Source organism: Cebus imitator, unplaced genomic scaffold (genome assembly GCF_001604975.1).
Source record: "Cebus imitator isolate Cc_AM_T3 unplaced genomic scaffold, Cebus_imitator-1.0 Scaffold8, whole genome shotgun sequence".
Lineage (NCBI taxonomy): Eukaryota > Metazoa > Chordata > Mammalia > Primates > Cebidae > Cebus > Cebus imitator.
This window is the reverse complement of record NW_016107323.1, coordinates 1800416-1820582: the sequence shown is the minus strand read 5'-3', so window position 1 is coordinate 1820582 and position 20167 is coordinate 1800416. Positions and strand designations below refer to the sequence as shown.

Genomic DNA, 20167 nt, shown 5'->3' with positions numbered 1-20167 from the left:
TGTGGGTATACCACATGAATATAATTTCAGAGTTTGCAACACCTCAAAGAGGGAGGTACATTGACTCTCATCTGGCTAATAATTTATTAGGTTTATTTCTGGAAGAAGAATAAAGCCTATTCTTTCTTGAGAAATAGGAGCCACCCTTGGTTCTGAAGCAATGACAGGCATTGTTCTCCAAAGCGGGCCAATGTCCTTTAAAAAAAGGAATTGGCATTTGGATCCTGCTGCCGCTGATGGAGATTTGTGTCTCTGGTGAATAAGAATAGTACAACAGAAGATCATTCGCTGTTCTACTGTAGCTCGCCTCATCTCAATCACAGATCTAACAAGAGAATTTGCCTGCTTTCATTCTTTTATAATGTAGCCGGGATTCTCTGTGTCTACCAGTAAGGCTGAAATTGGCGGATGCTTCCAGCACAGGGGTGCCTGGCTTTGGGCTGAATGCTCTCAGAACACGTGGAGGCTTGTTTGGAAAAATACAGCTCAGGTGTAGGAGCTGGTGTTCTGCTATGGCAGACCCACATAAAAAGCAGATTATTTTATGCTCCTTGTGCCCCTTACCTGTGTTTCTGTCTGAAAATCCACATGGGTGGTAAAAAAAAAAAAAGGCGTGGACTGTTAACTGAGCAGTGTCTAGCTCATTAATAATCCTCTTGAAGCTACTGTCATGCCAAAGGAGCATGGGGTCTGAACGAACCTTAGCTCTATCATTTACTAGTTTTGCAGTGACTTAACCTCTCTGAGCCTCAGTCGACCCATTTGTAAAATTAGAGTAGTGCGAATTCACGATTCCTGTTTGTAACCCTTGGATCAGAAGCATTTTAGAGTTAAGATTTTTTCCCCTCAGAAATACTGTGCAAATATCATGTATTTCTTAATACCCCTGTAGAATATGGGGCTGAACTCTCATAATAAAACACATGAATATTTCTGTACGAAAATGGGTGAATATTCACAGTAAGTGGGATAAATAAAGACTGTAATTGTCTCACGTTAGCTAAGATCAGGTTTCTCTGCCAACTGAGCTTGCTGCAAATTATGAAAAAACAGTTCGTTTTCAGAGTTTTGTGGATTTCAGAACTGCAGATAAAGGGATGTGAAACCATTATATCTAGGGCCACTGCTAAGTCATAACGCTTTTGTGCAAATTAGACAATTCACTTTCTGGGTGAGTACAGCCCTTGAGCCCATAACTTGGCAAGCAGGGTAAGAAAAAGGCATCCAGTTCTTAAGGGTAAATGACAAATGTCAACCCCATCTTGGGCCTACCTTTGTGATGTGCAACCTGCACAACCAGACACAGCCGACCTGAGCAGACACATCTCAGGGTTGCTGGAAGAATAAACAGTAACGCAAGATGACCCCATCTCCCAAAGCCACGGCTTCTCCTCAGGCTATCTCTTGTGCTTTAGACCAGGGCTTCTCAAATGGAAATGTGTATAGGAATCACCTGGGGAGAGTCCTAAAATGCAGGAAGGCTGGTGTGGGACCTGAAACACTGGGTTTCTAGCAAGCTCCCAAATAATGTCCATGTTGCTGGTCTACAAACCACACACTTTGAGTAGTAAGACTCTAGAACCACTCCAACTTCCCCTGGATGTTTTACCTGAACTTTAATTCAGCATGTCTCATAGTTAGGTTATAGTCTTCCCCAAAACCTGTTTCTGCTCCTAATTAACTGACCACCAATAACGGCCCCACTATCCAGCTGCGGTTGTACAAGCTCGATTTGTGACAATCCTCCTTCCCTCTTTTCCCTCTTCCTCACCTACATTTCCATTAAGTTACTAAAAGCCACAGATGTTATCCTGAATTAATATTTCTTCAAATTAGGGCTTTCCAACCTTGGCATTATTAACATTGTGAACTGAGCAATGTTCTGTGGTGGGGATCGATCCCCTGAAAGGCAAAATCACCCCTAGTTGAGAACCACGGTTTGTCTCTCTAGCTACTGACTTGTATCACTTCTTTCCCAAGGGGACTTTGGTGTCTTGTCCTCATGCATGTGTCAGACACCCAACAACTACCTGTTAATGTTTCTATGTCGTCCACTTGATCATGAATCTTAAGAATTCCCATATTCTTGGCATCTTGTACAGGAGTTGACATAAGCAGATGCTTCATATATGTTTGCATGGATGAAAGAATGAGTGCAACTCTTGACGGCTGCAGGAGAGGCTCAGAGGTCACCTAACTTAGCGTTTCTCAAACTGTTTTCCTTAGAACCCTGTGGCCCATGAAGGTTTATAGGACTTTATGGGAAAAAGAGGCAGAGCTGGGCCTCGAACCATTCCATGACAGCATCTCTGCCTCATCTGTTTTACAAATGAGTGTTCAGAATGCAAAAATTTTTAAGAGGCTCATTAAAAAAGACATGAAAAACCACAGATATAACGCAATTCTTTTGTTCTGCAGCTGAGGAAATGGAGGTCCCTTCCCCGCAAAGGAAGTAATTACCTCTATGTTGCAAACAGCTCCTTGGCGGATGAACTGCAGGTAGGCAAGCGTTCTCTCCAATCGTGGCACAATCCAGACATTATTGTTGTCTCTGTTTTAAAGAGTAAGTGACGAAGGGAGTTTGTTTGGGAGCGGTTCTCAGCCAGCAACGCATTTGGAACCAGCAGGCTGCCTCCACTCACATCTGCTGGCTGTTTTCTGCACCTGCGGGTTCTTACAATCTGGGGAAGAGGCAGGTGCTAGGTGAAGATTGTGAAATAGGGAAAAGGTGGTTGTTTTTCTCATATAGCCTTGCTAGAATTTTCCTTTTTCGTGTTACAGCAGACATTTTCATCACCCTAGACCCAAGATGTTTGATAAACGATCTATAGTGAATGTAGCTAGCCCCCTGTTCAGCTTCTTGTGAGTCACCCCAGAACCCGGCGGCCAGAGCCACTCACCACAATGTGGGGTCCAGGTGTGGGACATTCAGAACTGTGCTTCAGAAGGTATTTCCCCAGAGTTCTGTTCACCAAGCCCTGAGGCTTCCCTCCCATCACTTCATGCCGCAGGTGTATTCTTGACCAATGGTTCCTGGTCTTTTGGGATATCATGACTTTTCCAGAAAATGTTTAAAATGTCATTGGGGGCTGACCCTAAGTTACCAACACATTATGTCCTAGTATCAATTAATGTTTATTATCATGAAAGAAAAGGTATTCTAATACCAAAAATGTAGGAAAGTCATAACTTGTTAAAAGGGAGCTCTTCCCAAGAAAGAGCACTTTATATCTTCCACTAATGATTCTGCCTCATCCTGTTTTTGTCCATTTGGTGGGGGATAAATAATCACCTTACCCTGACCTGGCCCTGGCAATGTTCTGGGCCACAGGCTCCTCTGGCTCTGCAGCATCTGCAGTGTCGGACTGAGGGCACCTGGGGCACCATCAGAAACACCTCCCAATTAGCAGGCAAGAAGGCAGGTCAGTCTCACTCCAAGGGGAGCAAACAGGCTAGAGATGACCTCGTCCAGCTTTGCTTCCCACTGACATTTACAATGTCCCAAATGAGACAGAGACAGGCTATGGCAAAGTCACATCCATTCACTGATGAAAAAGGATGTATGTTTTCTATTAATCCAAGATGACTAAGCTCAGTGGTCTGGGCATTTCCCAACCAGATCGGATCACAGCGAGGACAGTGATGACACCAGCAATGTATTCTTGGCCACATATTCTTAGCCAATGGTTCCTAGTCTTTGTGGATATTGTGTCCTTGGGTGGGCACCAGGGTACCAGTGGTAAAGCCAGCTGGTGATTGAAAACTGTATCTAGCATGGTTGAAAACAGGATCTATTTTCTTACCCAATATTTTCATGTTAAAAATGCTTTAGATGTTATGTTTAGAGAAATTAGTTAGCTGGGCATGGTGGCACATGCTTGTGGTCCTTGGCTATTTTGGAGGCTGAGCCAGGAGATCGCTTGAACCCAGGTCAAGCCTGCAGTGAGTTATAATTGTGCCACTGCACTCCATCCTGGGTGACAGAGTGGCTCTTAAGAGAAAAATAAATTAGAATACAATGAAATACAGAAACAACACTGAGTACAATTTCTTCTTTGGAAAAATGTACAGAAATCATTTTTACCAATAAAGCTAAAAGATGCTCATCCATAGAGCCAAAAGAAGCTATGTGGGGAATCAGAAAAGGATTGGATTTGGAATTGGAAAAACTGGAACTTGAAGTGTAGGCTTGCAACTTCCTAGCAGTGGCACCATGGATGGTCATTTAGAGAGGTATGTCATTTAGTGCCAAAAACATGGGGTTCTGAAGGCACATCAACCTGGGCTTGAATACTGGCTCTGCCACCAAAGCCATTTACCCTCTGACAGTCTTCATGGCCTTACTTTTCACGAGTGGTAGAACTGTGTGATCACAGTGGACCTTCTAATGCATTACTCTACAAAGAATTTATAGAAAAAATGGAATGAAGAAAAGCTTCCATTCATCCAACAAACAGAAAGAATTCAGATCTTTTTTACCAGGTTTTTACCAGGGCTGAGTTGGCCAATGGTGCCAGCATCTCCCTCCTTTGATACACATGAGCAGGGCCCCCCACATGCTGAGGCCCACAGCCCACCCCACCCCTATAGTCTTCTGTTAATGAGCCATGAACAAACCATACACAGAAAGCAGCTTCTTTTTTCCTTCAATTTAATTGAAGTTACTTAGAAAAATAATCAGGCTTGAATGGCTTTTCCTGGAGGAAGGTTCATGAACATTTTTCACGCTTTTGTTGGCAATGTGGAATTCAGCTTTCTTTAACAGTACAGCAAGATACAGGGAGAGTTTTCTACAACAGGCCCTCTACTGCATACAAATATGTAAAAAAAGAAAATCACACTCCACGAAGATGTGAAATTACATGTCCATATGTCATACTGAGCATGCTCATAAGAAAGTAGTATGGGCAGCTCCTTCTGGACCTAACAAAGTGAAGCAGACTGAAATTTGCATGTTTTCAGCCAAGGGTCAAGCAGATTCTGGAAGGCCTTGTTGCCTGTAGGGTTCTAACTGGTTGTGATGGAAAAAGGTTGGAGGAAACGCGGGTAGTGGGAACTCGGGGGAGTGACGCGCTCAGTCCTGCTGACATAGAAGTAGGCAAGGAAGGAAGGGATTTGGTCACTGGGATTGCACAGAATGGGGCAGCTGAGATGTGTGTGTGTGTGTGTGTGTGTGTGTGTGTGTGTGTGTCTAGGAAAGCAAGCGGAGTGCCTCTGCTGCTTCTGCCAACACTATCTGAGGACTGCTCCAGACCCCACAGAATGGGGCAGCTGAGAGGTGTGTGTGTGTGTGTGTGTGTGTGTGTGTGTGTGTGTTTGTGTGTGTAGGGGAGGACTGACTAGGAAAGCAAGCAGAGTGCCTCTGCTTCTTCTGCCAACACTGTCTCAGCACTGGTCCAGACCCCACCAGTTAAGCATTCATGGGACCCGTACATTTTGCTGTGGAGCTTTCTAGTAGCATGGATTAGACCCTTGTGCTTCCATGCCTTCGCCACCAGGAGAACTGGTGCAACTGCAGTTTCCACTGCCCACTGCTCTCCTGTGGCATCCACATCCTGAACAAGCAGGTGGGTGCAGCTCGCCTGGTGCACAGTGGGGAGGAGGAACGTCCCCTCTGAGACACCACAGGTCAGCAGATCACCTTCTTCCCAGACCAGCTGGGGAGGGCAGGGAGCGGGGATCTGGAGGAGCTGCGGGAATCATCTAGAGCTTTCCAACCAACGGGATAAAGCAAGCAGGAATGTCCTTGCAAATACTGCCCTGCCTGTACCTGGTCTTTAAGACACAGCAGCACCTTTGAGAAGTGGCTGGGAGGTGGCATGCCTGCCTGTACTTTTCTCCAACCAAGCATGCAGACAGAGCAGTTTCAAATAGTCCTCTGTAAAAAACACAAACTTTCATCTTTCAGGCACACTTCACCAGATTTCTTTAACCAAGGACACAGAATACTTTCTACATGTTGCAAAAACAGTTGAATCCATATTTTTTAAAGTTTCAATGCCATTAGAAAAGAAAATGTGAACACCAAGCAAAACATGGGGAGAGAAAGTCCCTCGTTCCAGAAGCCTATTGATGTCATGTCCCCTGAAGGACAATCTTTCTCACTTAAGAGAGAGAAGCCAGATGAAAGAAGGCCATCTGCACATGACAGTGAGCAGACTTGCACAACCGATCAAAGACGGACACAGAAATGCAAAACTATGTGAATTTCCATTTAAAATCCCAAAAAGCACACAGTGAATGATTCCAAACTACGAAACTGAAGAAGCACTCATCTCATCTCAGAGATCGTCTGTTCCCACTGAGCACCCTTTTGAGCTTGAGGAGTAGGGAGCCACCCTGTGCTCTATACCCACTTGTCCTCTTTTCTCTTCCTTCTGTCCACACCACCCAAGACTTCCTCCACTCCCTCTGGGAGGGATGGAATCGTAGTCCATGGCAGTATCCAGGATTAGAACCATTGCACTTAAGTAAAAGCTTAATTCATTTAATAAAGTACCTCTGTTGCTATAAACCAGATGGAGACAAGACTGTGGTGCTATTTTGTATTTTTTTTAATGGAAGGGTGTTGGGGTGGCAGTTTTCATCCTTGAAGACCTCAGATATGCTAAATCAACCTAAGCAAAGTATATTCGGTGGAACCCGAACTCTGTGGGGTGATCTGCAAAAGAGAGTATCCTCGTCATGTAAGTTCAGGAAATGCTACAGACTCAAGGATTGTTCTTGGGTATTCACCATGCACAGCACGCATTCAAGGCTCTGAAAAGTCCTGCAGAAAGGAAACTGACTTAACTTTGTTTCTTAAGCATATTTGACCACAAAACCCTAGTCTGTATCACACCAACCCGATGCGCCCTGGAACCTGTGTTCTGTATGTATTAGAAGATGTTGGCTAACTTGTTTCATAATCGGAAGTCCCATTTCTGAGGACAGCATTCCCTGCCTGGAAATAAGGTCTAGATTCTCAATTCCAGGGACAGCCAAGGTCTGTCACTCTACCTGGTAAAACACATTGCATAAATCTCTATCCATCAAGGGTAGAGTTGCTGTGCCCTTCACAAAGGGGAGAGAGCTCGGAAGAAGGTACACGTTTTATAAATAGCTTCGGCTGCCTTCTCCGGCGCACATCTCACTCATGTTAAATAAAATAATTTCCCCAGTGAGATGTTGCAGCTGCTGCCCACTGAGCTTGCTGTGAGCTTTACAATACAATCTTAATAGTTTCTGTGAATAAATTATTCATTTTTTGTTTATTTAGAATATCCTCACCCCTTCACTATATACTGCATCAAAAACAAAACAAAAGGCAAAACTTACCCACACCCCATCCCACCCTCCTGTATTATTAAAACTATTATTAATATATACAGTATCTGCTACCAACTCATTCACTAGCTGTAAGAGGGATGTGGCTCAAACTTCAACCAAGAAGCATCGGCAATGGCTGGAAATGAGAAGCATGTTTAGATGTTAATTAGCAAGGAACAGGAAATGAAAAGTTTCCAGCCTTCCAGAGGAAATGGGGCATGGATTAAGAGCATGGAAGGCTGTCCTTTTTGCTCATGCATGGCAGTTACCGAGGTGTTGATGATCTTTCAGCCTCTGGAGGACGTGAGAGGGTATTTCATGTGCATATGTGTACAAATAGTCCACCTCTGGCCTTCATGAGGGGTAAAAACCATTGCAAATCCCCGAGTGTACGAGTCTCACCTCGGCATTTCACACTTGTACGTGGCAAGCAGTAGAAGACAACACTTCTACACGGGGATGTGGTGCTGGGCTGGATGGAGATGACAGTGGGAGGCACTTGAGGAGTGTTCCCCTTTCCTCACCCAAGGCAGACATTGCTAATCAACCACAGTACCCTTCCACACTGCGCCTGGAGAATCCATTCTGGGGTTTAAAGGCAGACATTACCCATCAATTGGAGCAGGCACATGATAGGAAACATTTTTTAGCATCTTTTCTGTTGGGCAATGAGATTGGAATCACTCACAAAAATAAGTGGCCTGCTCCGAATGTGAGGTTTTCAAATTTGGGCCATAGAAAAATGCAAATTTGTAAGGGTCATGGACCTTCTGGTGTTGCTCATGAATAGTCCAAACGTTATGTCAAGTCCATGAATATCAAGAGTTTGCTAATTGTCAAGCTGGATGCTCTATGTCACGTAAAGCTTTTTGAGGGCCAAGACTCTTGGGTTTGTTCAACACTCTATCTTCAGGGCCTAGTATATAGTAGATGCTTAATAAATACTTGTTGAATATAAAGCAACAGCAACTTTACCTTCACTACAACTGGCACTGCCAGCTTAGAATTCCTGTTAAAAAAGCCTATTCTATCAGATTACTAATTCTGGTGAAAAACTGCTACAATCAACTCTCCCCTTGAGTTTAAAAAAAAAAAAAATCACATTTCTTTAGTGCAAGGGACTTTCAGGTCGATTGAAATTGGTTTGGTATAAGTCCCTTGCAAAGACGCCTCTAAGTGCAATAGCAACCTACTTCTTTCTAGCAGAAAATCAAGAACGGTGGCATTCGTACACATGACAATGGCTGTTATCACATGACTCCATGAGAGGTTAGTAAGGAGAACATTCATGCCTCCAAATGAGCTGTAGCAAGCAAAGCAGGAAACAGATTTCTTCTGGAAAGACATTAGAATTTTGCTGCCACAAAAAGAAATAATGAGACCATGTTTAAATAACTATAAATAATATTAATTAGAATTTATGGAATGCACAATTCATGGAATTCACCAGAACACAAGGAAACCTTTGAGACAGTGTTGCAGTATTCACTTCTACAGACAAGGACGACCCATCTTATTTCCCCTGCCAAGACAGCTGTCCTTCCCTACGAAGGATTTTAAATAATTCTCACTATGCTGCTCGCAGCATCATCCCCAAAGAAATATTAATTTACAAAATAACCCAATATCCATATAATTCTTTTGACAAATAAAAATCTTAAATTAAAAAGCATGATTCTCTCCCTCTCCCCACCCCATTTACTCCAATTTCAGGTAGCTTGGCACTGAGTAATTGAACATTAAAAAATCGAGTTTGTAGACTTCATACAGCTGCGTTTGGTGCTCTGAGCTGATGTTCTGGAAGAATTCTGTGGTCATTTCATCAGTAGTTCTCGTAGACTTTGCATAGGTGGGGAACTTCAGGTAGTTGCCCACCCCTGCCAGCTGCAGGACGTAATTAGAATCCTCTTCCAGTGTCTCGTACTTGCCCACGAGGTCATAGTGGATGTGGCAGGGGTGGCAGAGTGAGTAGACGGTTTGCCAGTGTTCGTTGAAGGGCTCCTCCCGCTGGGTGTGTGGGTCGATGAGATAGGCCACGAACTCCTCGAACTTGACATCGTCCCCTTTGCGCAGGGCCTCCTGGGTGGCATTCTTCCGCTGGCGTTTGATGATCTTGGTGCCGTACCGCTTGTGGAAGGAGATGTTATACTTCTGGGTGAACTTGTTGCGGTAGGCGGACACCAGCCTCTCGAAGGGCTCCCGGACAAACAGGAACTTCATGTAGCTTTTCAAGCGGTGGTTGATTTCTGGGATGCTGTACTGGTTCAGGGTCTTCAGGTTGGCGGAGACGTGTGCTTCATTGGCCGGGATCTCCATGGGGTCGCTGTACTTCCCCCGCCCGGTCAGCACCATCATAAGCCGCTTCCAGTTGGTGCAGGCCACCTTGGGCACATAGCAGTAGATAAGCTCGTGGTCCTCATCCACCACCAAGTGCTTCAGGTCGTTGGGGGTCAGCACCCTCCGCTTTCGGCTTGTGGCGCTGTTGGCTCGGCACGTGTCTGTCACCTGGTCCCGCCGCATCTGGTGTAGGACAGCGGTGTTTGAGAGCTCCAGCTGCAGAGGGGACACAAGAAGAATAAGAACTCAGAACTTGCCTGGAACATTTCCACTTGGCTACAAGTAGATCATAAATCCACCCATTCCAACATGTATCCAGGCTGGGTGCAGTGTCTCATGCCTGTAATCTTAGCACTCCAGGAAACTGAGGCAGGAGGATTGCTTGAGGCCAGAAGTTCAAGACCAGCCTGGGCAACATAGTGAGACCCCATCTCTAAAAAAAATTTAAAAATTAGGTAGGCATGGTGGTGTACACCTGACATCCCAGCTACTTGGGAGGCTGAAGCAGGAGAATCGCTTCAGCCCCAGAGCTCAAGATTACATTGAGGTATGACTGTGCCATTGTACTCCAGCCTGGGTGACGGAGCGAGACCCTGTCTCTAAACACACACAGATCCAGACCTCATGATGTATAAAGTGCTCTGCTCAGCACTGCTAAGAGACATAACCTAAATCACTCACAGTCTAGGAGGCACCAGGGCAGAGAGCTGGCAGCTTCAATAGAGGGGAAAGGGAAGTGCTTGGGAACGTGTGTGTGTTCCTCTGAATTCTAAGAGCAAAAGTTTCTCCCCAAAGGCTAGTCCCTCCCAGTACAAACCAGTGCTCACTCAGTGCTCACTGTCCACCTAGACCAGGAAACAGGAGGGCAGTCTGCCCTGCTCTACCACCGTCTGCATCTCCAGCACCTAGAGACTCAGAGACCTTCACAGATTGGTGGCACATATTGCTGGCTTCCTGCCTTACTTCCACCACTACTCATGAAAGTTCAGTGTGGCCCTTCTTTTATATGTAAATGGATAATATTAATTGTGATTAAAGTTATAGAGAAACGGGGGGCACAGGGCTATGGAATGGTTACTCTGAGGCTACAGATGAGGTGGTGTCCTCGTTGCCTCCTAGCCCCCAGAACCAAGCCCCCATTCATACACTGGTCTTTTGGGCTTCTTCGTAGCCCAGTGCCAACCTGCTTTTCCAGCCTGATTCCTACTCCTCACTCCTTCATAACTGGAGGGGGCTCCTGAGAAACCAACAATTCACTCTTTGCTTTTTGCCACAAGCATTCCTTGGGCTGGGGCCATCTGGAATTCTCCCCTCTCCATTCCATCTCTGCTGGTACAAACTTGACAATTTTTTTTTTCTTTTTTTTTGAGACAGAGTCTCACTCTGTCTCCCAGGCTGGAATGCAGTGGTGCAATCTTGGCTCACTGCAACCTCCACCTTCCAGGTTCAAGCGATTCTCCTGCCTCAGCCTCCCGAGTACCTGGGATTACAGGCACATGCCACTATGCCTGGATAATTATTGTAGTTTTAGTAGAGACGGGGTTTCACTATGTTGGCCAGGCTGGTCTTGAACTCCTGACTTCAGGTGATCAGCCAGCCTCAGTCTCCCAAAGTGCTGGGATTGCAGGCATGAGTCACTGTGCCTGGCCCCAAGCTTGACAATTCTTCATGGCCCCACACACTCCTCTGCCACACAAGTAGAAGAATCATTCCTGCACTGAACACCCATAATGCTGAGTGTGCTTCAGAGCACACCCTCCAGTCTACGCCATTCTTGGCTCTCTCAACACCTGTGGCCACTTGCTTCACATGGATTCAGAGCCCCAGAGTCACTGCATCCTCCAGGCCAGACTGTGGGTGGCTTAGAGTCCTGAGAATGCAGCTGTATCAGTGAAATCCCCCAATTTTGACCTGGACAGCCAAGTCAATAGAGCCCAAGACTTTAGGGCAACGCAAGAATCTGCCCCTGCTCTTCCAACTTTGAACTTCAGTCTGCACGATTTATACTAAAAGGTGCACAGGGCCGTTGGGATGGGCCAAAATTAGGGCCACTAACGAGTTTTCTGGGGACCTGAGGGACATGATGGTAGCCACCAGGGAGAAGCCATTGCACACTGTGTTAAGCTCCATGTCCATCTCCTCTTATGGTCACTAGGACGAAGGATGGTGATAGTCACCATGACAGAGCAGACAGTGTGACTAAGGAGCTACTCTGCATGAGGCACCTTCACAGGTGATTTAAATATATTATGTTTAAACTTCCCAGCAATACGCTGAACTACAAGCCATCACCACTAAAAATTTTTATACTCAAGAGAGGAAGCAAACAAAGAGTACCAATGCTTGGAAAGGTCTATGTGTGAAGAGCATGGTGATTCTTTAACTGCTTTAGCCTCAGAGAAAACTGGTGGAAATCAGGAAAGAGTTGCTAGTATCCCCCGATGTCCATTCCCCTTTGCAATCTAACATCGACACTCTTCCCATCAAGAAGTAGAGACTCTATTTCTTCAGCTCTTTGAAAGAGGCTCCCTGTGACTTGCTCTGATGAGTAGGATGTGGTGGAAGCAGTGATGACCACGTTCTGGAGTCTATTATGAAGATAGGCTCCTGTGGTTCCTACCCTTCACGCTATTGGAATGCTGCCCTGAGACAGTCATGCTATGGAAAGACCTGTCCAGCCTCCTGGAGGATGAAGACTGGGGCACTGCAGACCAGCACCATCCACTGACCACAGTGGTGTGAATGATCCCAGGTGAGACCAGCAGACCTGCCCGATTACCTACGCACAGAGCTGTGGCACATGACTTATCAGTGCTGTCTTAAGCCACTAAGTTTTGGGGTGATTTGTTGCCCAGCAATAAATAAGTGAAACAGGTGGGCTGAAACACAGGAGAGCTGAGGGTCCCGGCCAGGATATGATGCTAAGACCCTCAGCCGGATTCCACAGAAGCAAGGGCACTATATATATTTTAAGTTTCCACTTGGTAAAACCAGGTTGTCCTGGAGTTTCCCCAACTGGAAATAACTGGCAATTCACTGACCTCCGGTTATTCACAGACTCTACAAATTCATCCCCACTAAAAAGGGCAGAGCAACAATCTTTTTTTTTTTCTTTTTTTTTTTTGGGAAGGTGTCCTGCTGTGTCGCCCAGGCTGGAGCGCAAGGGTGCAATCTCCACTCACGGCAGCCTCCACCTCCTGAGTTCAAGCAATTCTCTGCCTCAGCCTCTCAAGTAGCTGCAATGACAGGCACCTGCCACCAAGCCCAGTTAATTTTTGTATTTTTAGTAGAGACGGGGTTTCACCATCTTAGCCAGGCTGGTCTTGAGCTCCTGATCTTGTGATCCACCTGCCTCGGCCTCTCAAAGCGCTGGGAGCCACTGCACCCGGCAGAGCAACGATCTTGTATGTGCAAAGAGGACTGGGCTACTGAGCCAGTTTCCACGTTATCATGACCCAAATATGGGCCTGGACCTTTCTTGGCCTTCGTTGCCTTGCCTGTGCAATGGAGATCCTCACTCCCACACCTTGTTAGGCTGGTGTGAGGACTATGAGGTGTGTACTCCATGGCCTGAACACAGCAGAGAAATCATCAATATCATTTCTTCCTTTCCTTCCTCTCTAGGCTGCCCCTGCCTTGCCTGTAGAAAGAGGTAGATAGATTAGCTGATTGCCAGGGTCTTGGCCACATTTAATGGTGAGTAGAGCCCCATTTCTTCCAGGGTAGCCAGCTGGTGGCTATGCATTCTTTTCTGAGTCCCACAGAGAATCTTCCAGAATGTTCTTCCTTTAGTGCCTGGATTCTTGTATTGTTTTGTCTTGCTGAGATTTTGCCACAAAGGCTCAATGTCCAGTGGCCATAGGTACTCCATCAATCCAAATCTCCAGTGATGCTATTTTTTAGTTCTCCAAGTATAAGTGACACTATGAATATTGCCAAGAATTATCAAAAGCAAGCTGCAGAATTTCCTAATTTTCCTCCCTGCACAATATATATCAGGACGATGATGACACTTAACACTGACTGGCTGAGTGCTCATTGTGAGCCAGGTAATGCCCTTCATGCTTCACACTGACAACTTCTTTAATGCCATCAGCAATAACAGAGATTATTAGGATATCCATTTTACAGCTGAGGATCCGTCAGATGCACCAACACATGAATAATCAGATGGAGAACGATATGTGGAGCACTCCTTGTTCATTCCCTTGAGGAGATTCTCCCAACATTTGTAAGCTATGGTGGTCTTGGCATTGATTCTGTCAACCAGGGAACACGTGGAGGCAGGCAAAATGACTGCCCACGGCAAGTCCTGTGAGAAGCAGAACTGTGACTAGAGCCAGAGAGTGTGACTCAGATCTATGCTTGTCTCACCACTGTGGCATAAAGTGTCTGCCTTGTGAAATGGAGGTACCACAGAGCAGGAATGTTGCCTTTCTACAGTGGAACCCCCGCTGCTTACAAAAGTTCCAGCCCCATAGGAGATGCTCCATAAGTGATTGTTGAGTGAATGAATGAATGAATGACTTAGTAATCTCTGTAGGAATACTTGATATATAAACAGGAAGACCCCTCTGTAGTTAAAGAAATTTCCGGGCCAGGCACAGTGGCTCATGCCTGTAATCCCAAGACTTTGGGAGGCCATGGGAGGCGGATCACTTGAGATCAGGAGTTTGAGACCACCCTGGCCAATATGGCGAAACCCGTCTCTACTAAAAATACAAAAATTAACTGGGTGTAGTGGCAGGCGCCTGTAATCCCAGCTACTTGGGAAGCTGAAGCAGGAAAATCACTTGAACTCAGGAGGCGGAGGTTGCAATGAACCAAGATCACGCCACTGTATTCCGGCCTCGTCGACAAAGTGAGACTCTGTCTCAAAAAAATAAAAAATAAAAAACAAAACAAAACAAAAAAAAGCAATTTCCTAATTGCTCATCGATATCAGAAAGTTCTTTCACAGAGCTGTACTGGGACAAATAGTATCCTTCCCAAATTCATGTCCACCCAGAACCACAGAATGTGATTCGATATGGAAACAGGGTTTTTGCAGATGCAATGAGTTAAGATGAGATTGTACTGGATGAGGGTGGGCCCTAACCCAGTGGGTGGTATCCTTATAAGAAGAGAAAGCAGAGACACAGAGGCATGCAGGGAGAATGCTGCATGAGGACAGAGCTGGAGACTGGAATGATGTGTCTCCAAGTCAAGAAATGCCAAGGGCTGCTGGCCACCACCAGAAGCTGGGAAGAGGCGAGGAACGATCCATTCCTCAGGAGCCTTCAGAGAGAGCATGGCCCTGCCAACAGCTTGATTTCAGACTTCCGGCTTCCAGGACCATGAAAGAATACATTTCTTCAATTTTAAGCCACTCAGTTTGTGGTAATTTGTTATGATGGCCTTGGGAACCTAACAGAGGAGGTCCATTATTCAATTGATAATTTTGAGCAAGTTGGTACTAAATTATAAGTTTAAAGAGAGGATAACAGCATACAAGAGAATATGTATTAGGGCACTTGTAGAGTGAGGATGAGATCTGCAATGAGAAGATCTGGGCTTGATCTTGGGCAAGAGCCTTAACCTTCTGAGTCTCAGTTCCTTTATTTGCAACATGGAGATAGTACCACCGACCCCGCAGGTGTGGTGACTGCCACAAATAAGGTACATTTCAGCGTTCAGTAAATAAGATCAAGTCTAGTACAGATTTGGACAAGGTATGGCACAAAGTAGGTGGTTAATATGTAGGCATTCTTTTATGAAAGAAGAAAAGAAAATCTGAAAATGAACTCCTAGCTAGGAATCTCAAAGAAACTTCACCAGCTCTGTTATGTTAATTTTGCTGCAGGTCAGCCCTAGGTCATTGGATTGAATTAATATTTATTTTGAATAGGAAAACTCTGACCTTTGCAATTCATGACTCCTTAGCTGATATATTCATCACCCTAAGAGAGGCATTCATGGGCCTCTTGGGCTATTAAGCAATGCCATTAAACAAAACAAAAACTGTGCTAGAGGAAATGAAAGGGCTAGGAAGGAAATGGGACCCATCAGTTTTGCCATTTGAATCGCTAAGGACAATTTTGAAGGCAATAAGTTACAAAAATGAGCAGAGAAATACAGGGATCTCCCCTGGCCACCCTCCCAAGCTCTTTTCAGTTGGAGACAATTTTCTGGCCAGCCACCTGAATCCCCAAGGAGGTAGGAAGCCATTTAATACTGCATTCAGGACCACAAAGGCAGGAAAATGGAAATGACACCAGCATATCATCTTACATCCAATTGCAGAGGCAGAAAATAACTCAGCGGGACTTTAAAACGTGGTATTGGAGGTTTCTTTCTCCACCATTTCCTTCTTCTCCACAGCAGTTTAAGGGACAAATGGTGCACCTGCCACAAGGCACACACAGTTTCGCCTCAGGAAGACTCTGTGGTGGCTCATGCCTTCAATCCCAGCACTTTGGGAGGCCGAGGAGGGTGCATCACCTGAGGTCAGGAGTTCGAGACCAGCCTGGCCAACATGGCAAAACACTGTTTCTACTAAAAATACAAAAATTAGTCGGGCATGGTGGCGGGCATCTGTAATCCCAGCTACTGGGGAGGCTGAGGCAGGGGAATCTCTTGAACCCAGGAGGCAGAGGTTGCAGTGAGCCAAGATTGCACCATTGCACTCCAGCCTGGGTGACAGGACGAGACTCTGTCTCAAAAACAAACAAAACAATGTGCACAAATATAAAACTAGGTGCACAACTACAAGTCCAAAATAAACACAAACATTCAAATCACATTAATATGAAGGGTAATGTTGGTTTACTGGAACTAAAGCCCTGCCTGAAACCACGCAGATGCTCGCTGACTGCTGTGGGACAGGGTGTTTGAAGCAGAGTTTTCCTCTTCTCCTGTGCTGCATGAGGACTTGGTTTCTTTACCAATTTCTCATTCCTAGTTACTATGAAACCCAGAACACTGTAATCTCATTTGACCTTTACTTGGTAAAAGCTCATCATGCATATATTTCCCTTTTCTGCTAATTTCCAATTAGTCCAAGACAATAAAAATGGAGTTACATGGAACCACCAAGAACATCAATGAACACAGGCACCATGACTTCATATGGCAGAACCAGGTTATCTGAAACAGACCTGATGATCCAGAAATGGACAATCATGTTTCAGAAGATTTATCACCCAAATAAAAACACACCATTAATAAAATTCTTCTCTGGAACTCTAGACCCCTGAGGGTTCTATCTGTGGACTTCTTGAACCTTGATTTATGAAACCTGAATTAAGGAAAGCCCTGGACAGGCCAGAAGGAAGAGAGGAATTCTTTGCCATAATGTCAAAATGGGGCAGGAAAGACTTCTGATGACAGCTGGGGTGTTCCAGAAATGTCCACATTTATTCAGAGGATGGACGGCTTGTTAGAGATTGTGATCAGGAAAACAGTGATTTCTAATGTTAAAAAATGTAAACCTGGTCATGTCACGTCCATCCTCCCCCCGTCTCCACCAGGGCTCAGAAGAGCTTTTGTAACTGTCATAAACCCTCAGCAATTAACACGTTCCCTGAGCACAGTTTCAGAACTACCCATGGGACCAACAGCTCTGGGGCCATCAGGAAGGCAAGAGAGTGAAGAAAACTCGCTCATTAATGAAGAAAAACCTGTTCCCTCATCAGCAAGAGAACGCCCATCTTTTCCCACCAAGTTTTATCAGTTTTACAAAGAAAGGATTTGTTGATCTGACAATTATCTGAGCTGTGAGATCAATGTCTTTGTTCTTAAATCCCTTTCTCTCCCCTCCTCTTTTTTTCTTTCTCAAAAGGGTTTGAAGAGACCATAACAAAGGACATATGTGGAGTATGAAATTAAAATAGAAAAAACCCCAAATATACTATGAGGGCTGGGATTTAGAATCTCAATTGGTTGTGGGCTTCCTAGCTGCAGGGACAAAAGCAGAAATAGGATTAAATCTCTTTGCTCTCGTTATCAGAAAAGAGAAACGTTCCAGTTGTTTGGAGAGGAACATGCACAAGATTTCAAGGGACTCAGAAAATTCAGTGCAGGAGGGAGATTCTTGGATTCAGTTTGTCTGTGTTGGGGTATTTAGAGGGTTGCTTTCTTCAGCTGACTGAATAATGCCACGATTCACTTCCACCTAAGGCCAACAGAAAGCTTCAGTGTGTATGGAACACTTTCACACACACTGTCCCATTTAAGGAGTCCGTTGGGACTCTTCCAGAGACTGCAGAGCCTACTAAAAGAAAGTTTATATTTAGCCGACCAGTCCCTACTCCAACCATGCATCATTCTCTCCTGGGCTGGCTACCCCTGAGTACTAATCACACTTCATGCCAGTGGTTCTCAAACTTTAGCATACATGAACATGACCTGAGGGGCTTGTTAGAACACAGCTTGCTGGGTTCTCCCCCAAGAATTTCTGATTCAGTAGGTCGGACAGGCCTGAGAACCTGCATTTCTAGCAGGTCCCCAAATGTTAGGGCTGCCATAATAAAATACCATAGACTGGGTGGCTTAAACCACAGAGATTCCTTTTCTCACAGTTGTGGCGGCTGGAACGTGAAGACTAAGGTGCCGGGTGGGCTGGCATTCCCTGAGGCGTCCCTCTTTGGCCTGTAGCTGTGCCTTGCCTGCTGCCTCTTCACACGGCCATCCCCCGGCATGTGCTCCAGGTGTCTCTTCCTCTTAAAAGGACACCAGTCAGACTGGATCAGGGTCCCACCCAAAAGTCCTCATTTGTCCTCAGCCACCCATTTAACAGCCCTATCTCCAAATACAGTCACCTTTGGAAGCCCTGGGTGTTGAGAATTCAACATACAAATTTGGGAAATACACAATTCAACCCATATAACACTAAGAGATGCTGAGGCTGCTGGTCCCGGGACCAAGCTTTGAGCACCACAGCTTTATACTATTTGGAAATGACTGTAATCTAACGTCTTTCACCAATTCACAGCTATCCTTAATTACAAAACACAGAATCCAGGTTCACCATCTGTTGCCGAGGGACTCCTACATCCACCCCCAGCCCCAGCCTCCAAGTCCCTTCATCTCTCTTTGATCTCTCAAAAGTATAAATTAGGTCAGAGGAGGGCTGATTCTAGGAAACCATGAACATGGCTCCGGGCTCTGGGCTGTGTCCTGCATCCTCGTTTAGATGTCTATTTTAAATTTGGACATTTATAAAAGGCAACCCTAATTAGTTAAGAACCAAATTTAGGGATTGTTTGAAAAAGTCTTTAAAATTTTACTACGTTTCATCTTAAAAGGAAGAAGAGCTGGTTTCCCTTAAATTAAAACATCTTCTGCAGTGTTTGCAATTTCCCTCAGACATAAGAACCCAAACGGGAGGAAGAGAGGTTGTCCGACCGCCTGGGGCGAGAGGGCTGGAGACAGGCAGGGAAATGGACCCAGAGAAACAGGTAACTCTGGAAGCAGCAAGTGACTGAGGGGTTTCCGAATCTGCCTTTAACAACAGTTTGCTTGGGCCTAGCCTCAGTTTCTCCACTTAAAGCTCTGAATGCAAAACCCCTTTCAGCATCTCAGTTGCACTGCCATCATCTGTCTGTTTCAGAATTGGGGGAGAGGGAGGAGCACCCGATGAGCTGATTTGCTCTGATTATACGACATTTCCTTTTGGTATAGGATTCCTAAACTCTCATGAAAAGGGCTAGTCATGAGGAACCACTGAAGATACCACATCCACAGCAAAAAAAGGGCAACATACTTATGCTTGCTAGCATATATTGAGCACTTACTATGTACCAGCTACTGGTGATCTTCACACTCTATAGGATCAGTAGTATTTTCAACTTGTGGATGAGGAAACTGAGGCACAGGGAGGATAATTAACTTGCTCAAGCTCAGGGAGCTAGGAACTGGGTCTGGGGTTCCAGTCTAGGCAGACTGTGCTCTGAGACAGGCATGGTGCAGCCTCCTGAGGGTCTGGAGATGCACCTGGGAGTTATCAGCTCCTGGGCAGCCACTGGTGGCATGGGTCTCAATGCTAGCAGCTCATGGGGATCACTGGAGAGCTTTAAACACTGAGGCCGGAAACCCACCCCAGAGATATGTTATATTTAATTGCTCCTGGAAAGCTGAGGCTGCACAGGTGAGACCCCACTACTTCAGGGGCTCCAGTGCCAGGTGCCATATGCTAAAGTAAAGACCTGGACTGGAGCGGTGACCTGCATATGATCGCGGGTAAGTTTCATCTTCCTGGTCGTCGGGCTTAAGATAGGGGACTTTTCATTCAGTAGAGCCAGGGGGTCAAAGGTCTAGAAGGCCACAGGTGTCAGACATTTTAGGGGAAGCACTAAGAATTACATAATGCTCAAAACTCCTAGGTTTAGAAAAGAACGGAGAAAAATACTGGGACTTTAAAGAAATGACCTGGTCTGGACCTGGTGCAAAATGTAAGTAGAAAAGAAGTGATTTCATGTTAACTGATATTAACATAGTCAGGGAAATCGTTTTCTCTGGATTATAATCTGTCACGAGGAAAGCA

General features: G+C 45.4%; 1 protein-coding gene across 2 annotated transcripts in view; it reads right to left on the bottom strand.

The window, feature by feature from the left end:
• Positions 1–4644: 4644 nt before the first annotated feature.
• CHST11 (carbohydrate sulfotransferase 11) overlaps positions 4645–20167 on the bottom strand; it is a 314882-nt gene continuing 299359 nt past the window's right edge. The window contains exon 3 of one of the 2 annotated variants that reach the window (XM_017540511.2): positions 4645–9861. In XM_017540511.2, the coding sequence (XP_017396000.1) occupies positions 9007–9861 (855 nt within the window). In that variant the 3' untranslated portion in view covers positions 4645–9006. The remainder of the gene's footprint in view (positions 9862–20167) is intronic. The other variant, XM_017540504.2, reaches the window with a different exon arrangement.